The 17184-nt window shown below is 30.0% G+C and overlaps 1 protein-coding gene across 6 annotated transcripts in view; it reads left to right on the top strand.

Moving 5' to 3' along the window:
• Positions 1-17184, top strand: part of LOC107437684 (protein madd-4) — a 295061-nt gene that overhangs the window by 199074 nt on the left and 78803 nt on the right. For all 6 annotated transcript variants that reach the window (XR_015429639.1, XR_015429640.1, XM_087153040.1 and 3 more), the window contains exon 5: positions 1201-1345. Coding sequence is in view for 4 of the 6 variants with exons in the window: in XM_087153040.1 (XP_087009166.1) it covers positions 1201-1345 (145 nt within the window). In the remaining 2 variants the exon portion in view is untranslated. The remainder of the gene's footprint in view (positions 1-1200; positions 1346-17184) is intronic.

Raw genomic sequence — 17184 nt, 5'->3', positions numbered from 1 at the left:
AAACAAACGCTCATTTTAAAGACTTGCCAGACGTGAATGAGAAGAAGCAAAAGTGATATCAAATATAAAATGTAAAGTTGCTAACGAAAAATGGAAAAAAGCTGAAAAACAAAACTGGGAAAATCACAATAGCCGAGAGAAAAAAAGATGAAAAAGAGAACAAGAAAACCCAGGTAACCAGGGTAAAGTGCATTTCCACGCGCTTTGGAGAAGTGGAGGAACTAATGTCGTTAACAGGAGAATCTGAATTCATATAAATAAAAAAATATACCAGGGCATCAAGATGAGCTGATGTAATGGGGTAGAAATTATTTTAGCATTATCGAAATTGAATTAATGTCCAAGATTCCAACAGCTATGCAACAATTGATGATTTTTCGTATTCTTGATAACGGACGTATCAATCGTGCTAAATTTTAAAACGCGTCGCGTAAGACGACGACAATCGAATTCTTCCATGGCTGCCACGTTCCCCAGATTTAACTCCTTCTGGTTTTCTTGAAGGGGTTGCATCAAAAATAATGTGTTCGTGCCCTATGCCATGTGATTTAACAGAATTACAACGAAGGATAACAACCGCATTCATTGCCTTTGATCAGGACAGAGTATCGTAGTATTGCAGAGAGTGTTAGGAATGAAAATTCAAAACTGAAGTTTACCACATCACCAAATGTTCATATATTAAACATTTGTGCTAAAAAATAATAAAATTTTTTACTGGGAGAAGTAAAATTTGTTGTTGGTAAAAATTGATGTTCTAGTATTGGTTTATTATAAGCCATCTAAACCCCGGAAGGAATTATGGCACACCCTATGTGTTAGGTAAAGTAACAAATTAGGTAAAACTAAGAGTAATGTAAAACATTAAGACATGTATAAAGTAATGTAATGGCAGTTTGTTACATAAAATATTTAGGAAAATATTAGGTTCCAAAATATATACTAATCAATGTAAAATTAGGCTATGTAATAAGTTAGGAAAATAATTAAGTAATATAAAATATAAGCCATTGTAATATTAGTCATGTGTACAATTTTAGTCATGTGGAAATATTAGCCACGTGGACAATTTTTCATAATGTCTATCATCAGTTAAAATATTGGCTAATTAAAAAGATATATTATAGAACTATATTTTAATATTGGACCTCAGGTAATCAATACTAATAGCTATATTTTTATTATTTTCTTTTTGAATAGCCTGTGGGATGTGATCTTACTCTAGGATCGGACAGAAAGGTAGATGAGTGTGGTGTATGCGGGGGTGACGGATCCACCTGTCGGCGCCCTGTTTATGTGTGGGGCAAAACACCTTTCTCGCCCTGTTCTGTGTCATGCGGTGGGGGTAAGTTCTTTACTTCTTTCTTCGATCAATTAACGAAAAGAAACTACAATTTAATGATACCTCATTATCGTTTAAGTCGTGCCCATAACATGCGGATCAACAAATGAACAAAAACTCACTTAACTTATTGTCCCAGTGTGGGTGTAAAAGTCTTAAATTTGATAAATGAAACGTAAGGAGTGAATTATGTTTTAGCTTGTCTTAGAGATAATGATCCGAAAATGAAGTGTGTGTCGTAGTTTAAATAAAAAGTAAATATAGACAAGAGAAAACTTTATCAGTCCAAGCGACTTGGGTGGTATTGTTTGTTTATAACTTTTAATGGTTTCTTTAAAGCATTTAATTTTGCGTTATTAGGGCACATTTGAATTGTCTTTAATGAACTTGGGTATAATATTGCATTTATTTACTTTAGAATTTAATTTTTAAGTTCGTTTCTTGTAGTAAATGTTAGAGGTGACTTAAAATTGTCTGACAAACTTTCCCCCTTTGATGCAGATGAAATACCGGTGTCCATTTTATATATTTTTTCTTACTCTAATTTGAAGTAAAATATATTTTGGTATTTTTTAATTATAAAAAACGGTCTGATAGTTACTAAAAAAGTTATTAGATTGCTCGAATTATATTGTAATTTTTTTCTACATCCAAAAATGTATCAATATTTGATTTTCTTTATAAATAAATTAAAAAAACTTTAGCGATGAATATCGTTTTCTCTTAGATCTAAGTAGGGTAAACCAACCAGTGAAGGAACATTTCATATATATTGATTAAAAATAAGAATTTGAACGCTTTTCTGTAGATTGATTGGTAACAATAGCTTACTACCAAACAATAGGAAGTCATCTAGCAATGTTTTGGATTCCCTGGTCAAATAGACTTCTTTGGAAAAATTTTTGAATTTGTTATTATCTCTGCAACACCTTGTTTCTTTGAAAAAATTATAAGGTGAGTTTCTGTATTTATATGTTTGAAGTGGAATTAATTGCATGTAATAGTTTTATTTTCTTCACTGTGAAAAAGAGAATTCAAAATATAGTTATTGAAGTTACGTTTTATTTTTTTTAAGCATCATAGCATAATAAAGTACTGAGATAAGGGAGTGTTTATTCACTGGATCACCAAACGATGAAAAACCAGTGAAGGAACAAGTGTTCCTTTACTGGGTTTTCTTCTAAGTTAATGAAAATAAAAGTTAAACTTTAATATTTTTCTATCTTTAGTGATGTTCCTCATCAAAAGTATGTTAAAAATACGAAAAACAACTCCTAAACAGAGAGGGAACAGGCATGTTCCTTTGCTAGGCATAGATTTCCCAGTGAATGAACAGTATGTGTTAATAAGCTGACACTTTAATTTTCAATTCATGATCACACAAAAAAGTTAACATTTTCCAAGTATTTATATGTAATAATTTCAAGAATAGGCTTGTTTTTAAATATTTGTATGGCTTATTAATACATAAAGAGCTTTAAAAAATAACAAAAATTAAGTGTTCCTTTACTGGGTGTTCATTCACTGGTAAGAGCTGTTCCTTCACTTGGTCTTCTTACTACTTGTTATTTGAACCTCCAAAACTTTAAAACAATATTATGTAAGTTCTCTACAATTTTTATGCAATAATTTGCAATTAGTAACAAATATGTTGACACTGTCATTTAACTAAAATTACGAATTTTGAAAATAATAAGATTTTTTAAAAGGGAAGCGAAGCTTAAGTGTTCCTTCACTGGTTAGTTTACCCTAACTGCAAATAAAAGCAAATTTGAAAAATTATTTGGAAGTGAGCCGTGCTTGGAAAATTTTACCTTTACTTTTAACGCAAAAAAAATTCACCAGTGTTTCATCATAACGATGAATTATAAAAATGCTAAATATGATATTTTACACTTATTTTGACCTAAATTAATACAAAATAAAGAAAAAAGTACGAAAAAGATGCTTAATTAAAGTCTGCATCAAAAAGTTAATTCGCAATGGCGTTTGAAAAGAAATGAAGCCTAGTCATGCCTAGTTACGTCGCACTAGGGCTGCACAATGAGCTACTGGCGACGGTCTGAAAAACATCCTTGAAGATGATCCGAAGACATACTTTCACAATTTTGTGAGGCACTTCCTCAGTTAAGACATAGTTCTGAAGGGGAAGGAGATTTTCTCCAGATCTCTGTAGCCACGGTACTGCTCAACGACTGACCACAGATTTTTGATTCCGCATATTTTACGAGGACATATAGCGCATGTACTCGGTGGTTCTTTGCAGGAATCGAGGATCGAACCCCGGCCCCTCTGGACCGGAACCCGATTCTCTAACCATTAAGCAACCACGAACCATACAGCAATAGCACGTAACGTTTTATTTATTCGTTGATTTTTATGCGTTACGCTATTTTTACTTTCAGTATTTTTCATTGTGTTTTTTTACAAATTTTTTTGTACTTATTATTTCAATGTTTTCGTAAAGTTCATAGTTGTTTCACAATTTTCTCTTATTTATTATTCATTTCAAAATTATTTATTTTTGTTCATTTGTTTGCAAATTTATTACCTTATTCGCTGCTTTTTTTACTATTTATCGTTCTGTTTTCTTACATGCGTTTCCAGATCACATTAAAATTTAAAATCCAAATTAAACGCAATTTTTAAACTACGTCTGCATTTTTATTTATTAATAACGTTATAATAATGAAAAAGATACATAATAATAATAACATATATTATCATATTTGCTCATAAATAATAAAATTATAATAATTGATAAGTTCATAAAGTCTTTAGCCATGGTGAGGCATAATTATTATCGGATAGCAGCAATAATAATAATAATAACATATATTATCATATTTGCTCATAAATAATAAAATTATAATAATTGATAAGTTCATGAAGTTTTTAGCCATGGTGCGGCATAATTATTATCGGATAGCAGCAATAATCTAATACCCTCTTTTAATTTTTGGCTAGTCATGAATATTTCGACATAAACATTTTGACTTAAAAAGAAGAAAACAAAACATAAAAAAACGATCGACATCAAAACGCTTCGTCTCTAAAAAACAATTATGTGACATTTTTTTGCATAATAGATTGTTAGTTTTGTAAAAGTTTAAACTTGACTTTAGCTTTTTCTTTCTTTTTGAAAAAATAAAAACATGGACTTTAAAAATTGTCTATACATTGTCATTTTGATAAATAAACTTGAAAATTTGCTTCAACTTTCATTTATAATAACATTTATGATTTAAAAAATGACTTATAACTAAAAGTTGTTTTTAGTTAACATTTTTATTCAAAATTATGTTTAAAATCATATATATATGAATAATTTTAAAATATCAGATTCATAATGTGAATCTGATTAATTTAATCGTTAGGAATGCAAGAAAAATAAAAATGTGTTTCGTCTATTCTATTTGTCGATATTTTTGAACTTTATTTTAATCATTGCATTTTGAATATTTGCTTATTGAAACTGAATTTAAAAATAAATTACTTTTTATGGTGATTTATACATTTTTAATCCCTATGAAATAAATTATTTACTTAAGGTCATGTTCTGCATTATGCATCATTTAGATATATTCTATTTAAAACTGTTTGTATGATACAAATTTGTTTCCTTTAGAAATATTCTACATTGCCAAAAATAATTTTTATCACTCATTAAAAAGGTTAACTATTCCAATCTATTTTAAATACTTAACTATATTTTACTTAACATTTAAACTATTCATCTAATAAAACTGAATTTGAAAATAAATTAGCTTTTCAAGCTATTTGTAATTTTTTTATATAATTTAAATTAACTATTTACCTAACTTCATGTTGTAAAATATTCCTCATTTAGATGTATTCATTTTTAAGCAGTTCACTTAATATTAATGCATTTTTAAATTAGTTGCTGCAAAAAAAATATATATATAAAAAAAAATCACTTTTATTATTCATTAAAAAGGTTGACAATTCTCATCTATTTAAAATGCTTAACTATATTTTTGCTCAATATTTGGAGTTTATAATTTATTGAAAATGATATGAGTTTGTAGAATTCATACTTAATTGCCAGTAATTCATCATATTACCTAATATCAACTTTGACAAGCACATCATGTTCTTCTTTTCTTCATGTTCCATAACTCTTAAGTATTATATTTATCTAGAATATTCCCAGAATACGAACCTATTATTTTTCATTCAACTTTAAATCTCCAGAGAAATTTTCATTCCCATTACTTTGGCGATTAAACCTTTCATTTACTTCCATTGTAACTTGGCGTTAAATTGAAAATGGCAACATACCATTCGAAGAGCGGTGAAAGCTCAAAAGAAGGATTCGATTATGTTTCTTTGTGCTGTATCAAGTTAATTATATGATTGGTAAGAGCGGATGCTTAATGACGATCCTGAAATTGATATTTAGTGGTTCAAATGTTTAATAATTGATTCGGGAAAATAATTTTGTTTACTTGCAGATTGCGTCGTTGATTGGTTGTTAAAATCTCACCGTAAATTTGTTTTCCCTGTTGGAATATGCTTGAACTAAGTGTTAAATAATGAATAAAGTTTCATTGCAGCATTAATTTGTGTAAACAATAGTATGTTGATTCATTTTAAATGCAAGTTTTTAATGCATTGATTTTTTTTTCTTCGAATGTTTGAGTAAAAAAAATTAAGAAAATGGGAAGTGCTTAAAACATGGTTTAGCAAAAGTTATCATTCCGGTATTCTGAAAATGATCGATGAATTGAAAAATTTATGAAAGAAAAATGGAGGGAAATTTAGGTATGTGTGGTTTTATGCTTAGGAAATGAGAATTTTTTTGAATCAAATTTTTAAGTTAGTTACTAAGCTCATCATCAGGGGGCATTCACAGACGTTAAATGCTTTTGTTCCAAGACAGCACCACGTTGTTGTGGCAAGAAGTCGTTATTTTTAAAATATTTCAGGTAGTTTATCCCAATTAGCAGTGCTAGAGACATATGGTGGCGCAGGGGATAGAGCGCTTGCTTCCGATGTGGAGATCCATTTTAAATCCCAACGATGGCTAATCGATACAAATCTTGAACCCGGTTTGCACCGACTGCTGTGCTGTCGTAAAATATCCACAGTAGTAGACGGTTCTTGGGTTAGAATTCCCTTACCGTTGGGCTTAACAAGCGAGAATTTCGTGGCTTTCGTCTCCATGTAACTCAAACGCTGGTTAGTTCCTTCAGAACGTCCGCTATGGAGGCTAGTCTGACCCAATGCTTGATCCAGGTGCTTCTTTGTCTTTTGAGTTATGTTCAAAATAACAAGGCTACAAAGTTGAACATTGTTAGTTATAAACTCAGAATTGGGTCAGCTAATTAACGCCGGTTATAAGAAAAAATAAAATAAAAATAAATAGCAGCGCCATCTGAAGTAAGAAAAGCAATGTACTATTATAGATTTAAAAACAAATAACGATTCAAATATGAAATTTGACTTTGATTGAAAAATTCTTCGTAATAATAGAGCCTAATACTGAAAAGTTGCCGTAATTTTGCCTGTATCACACAAAAGCGTGATTATTAAAAAGGTTCAAAAATGAAGCCTGAGTAATTGATTTCGGAGTTTTTCTCAAGTTGGGGTCCTGGTATGCCATGTAAGATTTATATTTTCCCCCATGGTTCTTTCAGTTTTGCTATATATTAATTGACCAAAAGCACTCTATTTAAAAATCAACCCGCTGCTGAGAGGAAACATATGACATATTGCATACTGACGGTGTAAGATGTAACTATTTTGTAACAGGTGTAAAAACAACATTTAGTAACAATTAACGGAATAGGATTTTTAGAACCGTAGTTGAATAGCTGACAGAATTTTGGGTTTACGACTACTAATGCTCAACTTCGTAGCTTAGTAATTTTGAACCCTGACGGCAAGGGGACTCTAACGCATGATCCGTCTACTACTGAGGATATTTTACGGCAGCACTGTGGTCGGTGCTAGCCGGGTGCGGATTTCGTATCGACCAGCTACCGCTGGGATTCGATCCCAGTTCACCTCAATGGAAGCCGAACTCTCTATCACCTGAGATCAAAAATTATGCTAAAAGAGAAACCCTTAACCCCTCCCCCACTTCGTTCCTTGGATGATTTTTCTTGAGCCAGCACATTACCGTAAAACGCTTTATTTCAGAGTTGATTTGGAAAAAATTTCTCCCTGCTGTTTTTAAATTTTAGTCAGTGTTAGGCAGCGGGAATACAGTCCTCTTCATTAAAATATACTACGTGCTATGTGTATTACGACCCATAATATGAATACATTTTTAGAATCATTGTTAAAAATGAAGTAAATAAATAAGTTTATATAAGTGATCGTAAATTAACATTTAATTTAGAAAAAAATTCTGGATTATGATTGAGGAAAGCGGGATAAAAGATCAGGTTTCAATTGTCAATGAAACAGGTTTCGATGTTTTTACCCTGACTTCTTCAATGGTGTTTTGAACAGATTTTAATGGCGCTTTTGTGCTTTCTAAAGGGTGAAAAAAAATTTTAGTAAGCTTACGGTATTTTATGGTAGCGGAATTATTGGTAAAAAACGACATAATTCTGAAAATATAATCAAGATGTACGGTATTCAAATCATTGATTTGCTAATTTTTCCGTGCATATGGTAACTTTTCCGTTCATATGTTCATTATCAGAAAACTATGATTTTCTATAATATTGTTTTAATTTCCACACATTTAGTAACAAATACAAAACTGAAAAATAAAATTAACAGATAAAATATTTCTTATCCGTGCTCTAAAATGTATCGTGATAAAACTACCAAATTTTTTCACGTTTGCAAAATTTTATCACATGATATAAAACCCTATTTTATTGTTAAGTTGACTTAAATTGTTGCTAAAGCGCTTCGGTAAAAACTACCAAGATTTATGGTTTTCCCACTGAGTCAAAAACACGATAAATTTTACCACATTCTAATGGTTTCAACCATACTTTTTTCTCGGTGCAGCTTGAATATTGATTTACGTTCATCATGTTTCGACTTCCTAACGGCAAAAACTACCGAGATTTATGATGTTCTCATGGAATTAGAAACTCAGTAAATTTTGCCATATCTGGTTCTTTTAACAATATTTTTTTCTCGGTGTAGCTTGAATATTGATTTGCTTTCCTCATGTTTTGACTTCTTAACGGTAAAAACTACCGAGATTTATGATGTACCCATGGAATTAGAAACAGAGTAAATTTTACAATATTCTGGTTCTTTTAACAATATTTTCTCGGTGTAGCTTGAATATTGATTTGCGTTCATCATGTTTCGACTTCTTAACGGTAAAAACTTCCGAGATTTATGGTGTTCCCATGGAATTAGAAACACAGTAAATTTTACCATGTTCTGGTTCTTTAAACAATATTTTTTTCTCGATGCAGCTAGAGCTAGAATATTGATTTGCGTTCATCAAGTTTCGACTTCTTAGCGGTAAAAACTACCGAGATTTATGATTTTCCCATTGAGTCAGAAACACGATAAATTTTACCATATTCTGGTAGTTTCAACCATACTTTTTTTCTCGGTGTAGCTTTAATATTGATTTGCTTTCATCATGTTTTGATTTCTTAACGGTAAAAGCTACCGAGATTTATGGTGTTCTCATGGAATTAGAAACACAGTAAATTTTACCATATTCTGGTTCTTTTAACAATATTTTTTCTCGGTGTAGCTTGAATATTGATTTGCGTTCATCATGTTTTGACTCCTTGTCGGTAAAACTAATGAAATATATGGCGTTCCCATAGAGTCAGAAACCCGGTAAATTTTACCATATTCTGGTAGTCTTAACCATATTTTTTTCCTCGGTGGAGCTAGGACATTGATTTGCATTCATCAAGTTGTGACTTCTTGATGATGATTCTAAAAATATATATTACGAGCAATGTTTATAAAAGACCCTGTAATCCCTCCTAAAAAAAAACTGCATGTAACACCTGATATTTCGCTTGCAAAACAAAACGACAAGTAACAAACAGAATTTCTATTAATTACTCAAGCTAATATGATACATACAAAATCGTCCCATTCTTTTGTTCGACCATCTTTCTAAATATAAGGCAGGCAATAAAGCACTGCAGAAGATAATGAATAAAAAAAAAAAATCGGTATCCCACTTGAGCTTTAGTACAATACAGGAATATAAAATGCAATTACACTGGAAGCGCTCTCCGCCATTTCTTAATTCAGGTTGGGGTGGGCGTGGTTAAACGTCACGATGAGTGTCTGTTTCGTCCATCCTTCTGGTATCATGGGTATGCGTGTGCCAGGAATATTCTGATGAACTTTTTCCATTTTTATAGCCTAATCTTGCTTTCGCCTTTTTAATTATATCTTTTTGGCTTTTCTTTCGGCTTTCCATAAACAAGACAGGAGGAATATCATTTATATTTTATTGTGTCTACATGATTTTTTTGCGCTCCACCTGATTTTTGCATCCCCCACGTTCCGAAAAAAAAACTGGATTAAAAAAAAACGTTCCATTCCATTGTTCTTTCCAAAAATATACATAGCTATGGACATAGAACTCATTTTTCTTTACTTTTGTGGATGTGTTAGGCTTAACTCATATTTCGGTCTCATCACTGTCGTTTTACAATTGGATTTGCATATTTTGCCGTTCGTCACACCCATATATTGCACAGTAAATCTTCCGGTTTCTGTTTAGCATCGAATAAATTTACCGGCTGATTTGCGAGGAAAGTAGATTTCGTCGCTATAAATTAACGTGAATACCCATGTGTTTTAGTCCATTTCTAAATATGTAGCCTATGTAAATATGGAGCGGGATTTTTATGCGTAAAGTTGAACGACTGTTTCATTTAGTCAATTGCATTATTTATTTTGTAAACAGTTTTGTTTGATTTTCTTAGAAAGATGTCATTGAACTTGTTCTGTTCTTTTTTTATATTTTTTTATCGTTTCCAATTATGGAGTTTTCCTTTTAAGATGATTAATTTTATGGGAATGGTAATTTTAACGTTAAACGTGGAAAACACGAAAATCTTTAAGGCAAAATTGTTATGGGATATTTAAAAAAATGAAAATAACGATTTTCAGCACTTACAGCATTTTCTGTTTGCACCTAATTCAAATATAATTAAATAGCATTAATATATTAATGCTATTAACATGAATTAAAATACAATTAATTAGTATTAATATATTAATACTATTAACATGAATTAAAATATAATTAATTAGTATTAATATATTAATGCTATTAACATTAATTTAATTATAATTAATATTTTTAATTAATATTAATTATTATTAATATTATTAATTATTATTATTAATTATTATTATTAATTATTATTATTAATTATTATTTTTAAATAATGTAACTACTAATGTTTATTAATTAGTATTATATATTAAGGCTAATTAAATGCATTTCAATTAGATGAAAAAAAAGCGGTGGAAGTACTGAAAATCTATATTTTAATTTTTCTTAAATCTGCGTAACAATTCCTAGTTATTTGTATTTAATAATTAATAATAACTAACTAATAATTAATATTAATTAGTAATATTTTGGCTAATTAATAATTTGTCTAAATAAAATATAATAAATATAGGGCAAAATTAATAATAGTTGCATTTTTAATAGTGGCAACTATTTCAAAGATTGAAAATTCTGCACTATGAAAAAACTATTGAAGTAAAATTGAATTATTGTATACAGCTTTTTCAATTTGTAAAATTTAACGTTGGAATTTTTGATCAAATAATGCAGCATGAAATTTATGTTTATAAACAGACATAAAAATTATTAACAGACAAAAAAATTATTAACGATAAAAAAATTTAATAATTATAATTATCATAATAATTTTTATCTAAATAACTAATTTTCATCATAATGATGAAATTAGTATATTAATTCGATTAATTTTAAGTATAATTGGGCAAAACTGTTTTTTAAAAAAGGTAATAGACATTTATGTAGGAAACTTTTCGTAACCAAATTCAGTCCCCCTAAAGTTTTAAACCATCATAAAATAACCTGACATTCCAGAGATGATTGCAACTTTCCCGTGTAATGAAGAACACGAGAAATTGAAAGCAAGTTGTTTTGGAGTATATGGTCTTGTCACAGAGAACTTAGCGTTCTCTACACTGCACAAAAAAAAAAAAAAAAAAAAAAAAAAAAATAGGGCTAAAAATTACCGGCACTCAGGAGGCTAGTAATTTTTTACCGTAAAATTTTACGCAACAAAAATTTGATATACCATAATATTTAAAGTCATGTATTTACTGAATTGCTGCACTTCAGTAAAAATTACGCTATAAAATTCTACTGTAAAAAGTACTGGCATCCCGAGTGCCCGAACTTTTTTTCATAATTTTTTTTACAGTTTACATACGCTGTTTTTTAATGGTTGAATTTTTAATGGTTGAACCACTTCAACTGTTCTTTATTTTATTGTACTTGTCAATAATGACATTTTTTCGAGGAAAAAAAAATCAAATTTTTCGGTATTTTCAGCATTTTCTATTTTTAAATATGCTTTCTTTGAAAATTTATATTTCATTCAAAAACATTTAAATAAAATTTTCTTATCATTTTTCTTCCGTGATCAGAAACAATCGTTTACTTTCTCACTGTAAGTAATTAACGAAAAATAGATTTACATCAAAGCCCTACTCAATTATATTTTATTAGCTGCAGAATTTGAAAGATATTGTATATCGTGCTCACCTTCGTCATGTTTTGGCCATTCTGAGACTACAAGACACTACTGTTACATTTTGTATACAAAAAAAGAAGTTTCCCTGGAACTATCATTTCTTGTTTCGGAATAGAAGTAGTTTATTATTATTTTTTTTTTTAATATAATGAGAGTAATGTCTTGCATACTGTAAAGAATTCCAAACCAAATTACGGTAAAAGTACCGGCACTTTAGGTACATTATCCGTAAAATCCTATTTACCGTAAAATACCATACCGTAATTTTTACAGAAATATTTATTTAATTAGAGTAATTCAATGATTTTAATTATTACTGTAAAAATTACAGTATATCAGATTTTTTGTTCCGTAACGTGCTTCTGTAAAAATGGATTTTACCGTAAAAAGTATCCGATTCCTGAATGCTGTATCTTTTACCGTAATTTGATCAATGTTTTTTTATAGCGTAGTTACAGAGTTTCTAAAAGTGAGCATGATATGCAATATCTCTCAAATTCGGTAACTAATAAAATATAATTAATTGATTTGGGTAATATCATTTCATTTCGAATTAGGCTAATCTTCTCATTTGAGCCGTGATGGTCCACGGGATAGAGCGCTTGCCCCCCAATAAGGTGGACCGGGTTTGATCCCAGCGATGGCTGGACAATTCAAATTCCGCACCTGTCTCGCACCGACCACAGTGCTGACGTAAAAATACCCACTGTGGTAGACGGATCATGGGTTAGAATTCCCTTGCCGTCAGGCTAACTGTAGAAAGTTTTTGTGGTTTTCCTCTTTATGTAACGCAAAAGCGAGTTAGTTTCATCAAAAAGTCCCCCTCAAAGACAAGTTTCTCCTAATACTTAACCCAGGAGTTCCCTCGTCTTCTGGATTGGGTTCAAAATTACAAGGCTACGGAGTTGAACTTCGTTAACCTGAAAAATTGGGTTGGCTGCTGAACGACGGCTAAAAAATAAAATAAAATCTTCTCATCGCATTTAAAAAATATTGAGATAAAATAAAAAAATATTTTCTGAGCCTCTTAACCGACTAAGTGCCTTGAATTATTCTTGTTAGTTTGGAAGATTTCTACTTTTCAATGTTACGCCAACATTTTTTAAGTCATTATTTTTTTTTACGTAGATAGATTACTAATTTTACAGCTAAGCTTTTGAGTGCTCTGTTGAGAGCATTGGATTAATTCTGACACAGTCGTTTCACAATTTCCGAGACAGTGATCGATTAAGTTTAACGGTTTATTACGATAATTTAGATATTTAACTCAATAAATTAGCATATTTTAAAGGAAAATTGAGTAAAATATTACTTAGCATAGTATAAAATCAAGGACGAATTTGTGTTTTATACAAAATCTTTTAATTTACGCATAATTCATCGGCTTTCATATTTTCTTAGAGAACTATTTGGTGGAATAGTATTTTTCTCTGTTCTATAAATATAACCTTGCAAACAAAATCTAATTCTTTGAGGTGCGTTCTTTTCATTTTCTGTGAGAATTTTAAGTAGAAATTATTACACTTCATAATTTACGCTTTATCTTAGTTATCACTTACAAAAAATTTAAAGTGTTTTTGAGGTTTATTTGAGGTTGTTTTAAGGTGTTTAGGTTGGTTGGAAGTTTATATGAAGTTGACTTCAAAACAACCTTACAAAATCAACCTCCGAAGGTGTTTAATCAAGGTGTATGGAGTTGTTTTGTTCATATTTGAGGTAGTTTTGAGGTACATCAAAATCTACTTTAGAGTAAATAGCTTATGAAGGCCGTGTTTTAGGTTATGTTTTTTTTCACACTTCAAGCAAATAAAAATGAGGTGTGAGGTTTGAGGTATGAATAATTTCTCTCCATCTCAACTAAAAGTATGGCTGAGCTATGTATGAGGTTGATTTTATAAGGTGTAAATGAGGTTGAAATTAAGATTCATTAATGAGGTTATTTTTGGTGAAAAACTTAACTTTATTTACTACCTCAGGTGTGTTTTTTACATCTGTCAACCTTAAAAACACTTTATTTTTTCGTAATGGATGAAAAAAACTTGTTTTATATGCCGATGGGTTTATATCTATGGTGATGCTAATATTTATGCTAATATTTATTGCATTGCTAATTGTATATTTATATACTGATTGTTTTATATGCTGAGTTAGCACATATCTTTCTCTATTGATATTTTAAAAATGCTTTTTTTTTGCTTCGTTTTTCATCCTTTTTCTTATTTATTTTTTATTTACAATTGTATTCGACACACTTACATCTGTATTTTCCTGTTTTACTTTGCGGAGCATGAGGAATTGAGTAATAAATATAATTAAAAAAATATACTCATTTTCAGTATTTTTAAGCGGCTTGATAATAATAACCTCAAATAAATACCTTTAGATGTTTCGATAGCATAAATGTCTAAATGTATAATAGATTCTTGAAATGATTATATATCCTAATTAGCAAATGTTTCTATCTTAATGGAATTTATGTTGCCATAGATATCGAAAACAATCTAGATTTTAATTTTTAATGCAGCAGTAGAATAAATAAACATTCTCATTGTTTTCTTTTTGAGATCTTTGACCTCAGAATGAAATATATTGTATACTATATTTATAGAGTCACGCGATAAATGTATTGATCTTCACTTATGCACAAATCTGAGCATGTTGAATTAAGTCTTAATATCATCATTAGTGGCTCTTTTATACATTAGTATTTGATTTTGCGAGGGAAGTAACCTCGTGCCTTCTTGGTGTACTAATATCTTTTTATTGAAGTATGTAGCATATAAGAAATCAAAAGTACCTCAATAATGATTGTTGCTTTGAGAAATTAATTAAAGAGAAACTGAAGCAGATGTGCGCAATTTGCATCTCTTTACTTCCTGAATAAGTTTTAAAATCAGTTATAAATTTTGTCAACAAACTGAAAGGCTACCTAAAAATTATAAATAAAAATAATAATAATAAAATTCCGACAGAAGTATTGTTATAAGACTTCGCCACATTGATGCTGCTAATAATTGTTGTTTCTCAAACAATCGCTCACTTTTATGGTAGCGCCACCTATTGACAAAATTTGTAACCACATTTGAACTTTGTTGAAAAGTATCTAAAAGTACGCTAATTTTCAATCCAGTGGTCTTTAACGACAAACTCTGTTTTTTGAAAATTTTTCCTCTTGTCTATGGTTTTTCGCAATTTTAATGCACGTTTTTGTTTTTTCTAAATTTGTTACTTGAACTAAAAAAATTTTTTTTTGAAAAATCAAGATTTTTTTCTTCAAAAAAATGCTAAAAAAGGAGAGAGGGTTTATTAAATACCACTGGATTGGAAAATCACGGCTTGGTCACCTTTTTAAATATAAAAAATCAAGTATTTCAAGATTTAAAATGGTACATTTAAAATTCAAAAGAATATGTAAGTATAAATTCATATTGTCCAAGTGAGAATGGATTTGATTTTTATTTCTTACATATTCGTATTTTCAGATAGTGTGCGTTTTAGGGGTATTTTTATTTCACGAAACTTAACAATTCAAAAGAGTAATATAACCTAGGTCAGTGGTTATCAATTGTTTTTAGTTACGGAACCTTTTAAGTTCGAGCTTCTTTTGGCTGAACAAAACTTTAAAAAATAGCTCATTAGCAGCTGTGAATGTGCTAGAAAAAAAAAACAATACAAAATAAATTAATTCGGAAGCATTTATTGTGAAGAATGAAACTTATTTTTTTAACAATTGACACTCTTTAAATTAGGTTTCTCACCAGGCAGTTGAATTCTTAGGCTGACAAAGATTTTTTGTTTAGTAGTTTTTGTCATCTATACAAGTCGAATCAAATAAAATAAGGTGAATTATTGGTTTCAGAGTCGGGTTAAAACTGCTAGAATGATCATCGGAGAAAAATAACTCTTTATTCTTGAATTTGATTGTTTCATTTTGAATTTTAAAATTCGACGAGACATACTTATGCATAAATGGAATAAAAAATAATAATGGATTTTTTTTAAATGTTTTTTTCATTGAATAATTTCGTAAAAACCGCGAAAACATTAAATAAATAATAGATTACTGATTGGCCTATTAATCCTTTGACGCAGATGGGACACCGGTGTCTCCTACGTGTATTTTTTTTCCTGATGCTCTAATTACAAGCAAAAAATATTGCAGTGAATTTCAATTATAAATAATAGTCTAATAGTCACTAAAATATATGTCAGATTATGGGAATTATATTTGTACTAAAATATTGAAGGCGGGGATAGCCTGGTTGGTAGGGCGTTGGGTCCATGTCCAAGAAGTCGTGAGTTCGATCCCAGCCAACAACAGACTCCCCGTGCAGTACATACCGACTGGTGCACGTTAAATCTGTCCGGTCGCAAAGTCCTCCATATTCCCATAACAAATCAAATCTCTGTGGTTACTAAATTTGAGATTGATCGTTCTCTGGTTTCTGGTCAAAACTACGATCTGTGGATGAATATAAACGGGCTGTAACATATGTGTGTGGCAGAGGTTGAATTCTTGGACATAGACGGCGCCACTGGAGAACAAGAAGAAGCGCACCCCTTTGTCTCAACGGCATACGACGACAACAACAACTAAAATACAAGTATCATCACAAAAAAAGTAGTTTGAAAATGTTTTTTTCTTTAAATTCATATTTAAAAACTTATCAATAATTGATTTTATAAATTGAAGAAATTTCGATGTTGATTTACCGTTTCTCTTAGATCTAAATAATAGCAAATAAATGCAAATTTGAAAAATTATTGTTTGGAAGTGAGCCGAGTTTGGAATATTTTACCTTTAACGCAAATAAATAAATAAATAAATGAAAAAAAAACGCCAAGAATTATTAAAATGCTAAATATAATTTTTCTGCACTTAGTTTGACCTAAATTAATACAAATTAGAAAAAAGGATGATGAATAGGTTTTACAAAAATTCTGCTTCAAAAGCTTAAGAGCTTCAAAAATAATTGCTAGTTAAACAAAAAGTTCTGACGCACGGAACCCCTGTGATCTTTCCAAAGAACCCTAGTGTTCCACGAAACATCTTATGGGAACCGCTAACCTATGCCTGCACATTCTCATAACATATTCATAAACTTAAAAAAAAGT

This window comes from Parasteatoda tepidariorum, chromosome 10 (genome assembly GCF_982258835.1).
Source record: "Parasteatoda tepidariorum strain Cologne lab strain chromosome 10, Ptep-v5.0, whole genome shotgun sequence".
In the NCBI taxonomy this organism is placed as follows: domain Eukaryota; kingdom Metazoa; phylum Arthropoda; class Arachnida; order Araneae; family Theridiidae; genus Parasteatoda; species Parasteatoda tepidariorum.
This window is presented reverse-complemented; position numbering and strand designations above follow the sequence as displayed.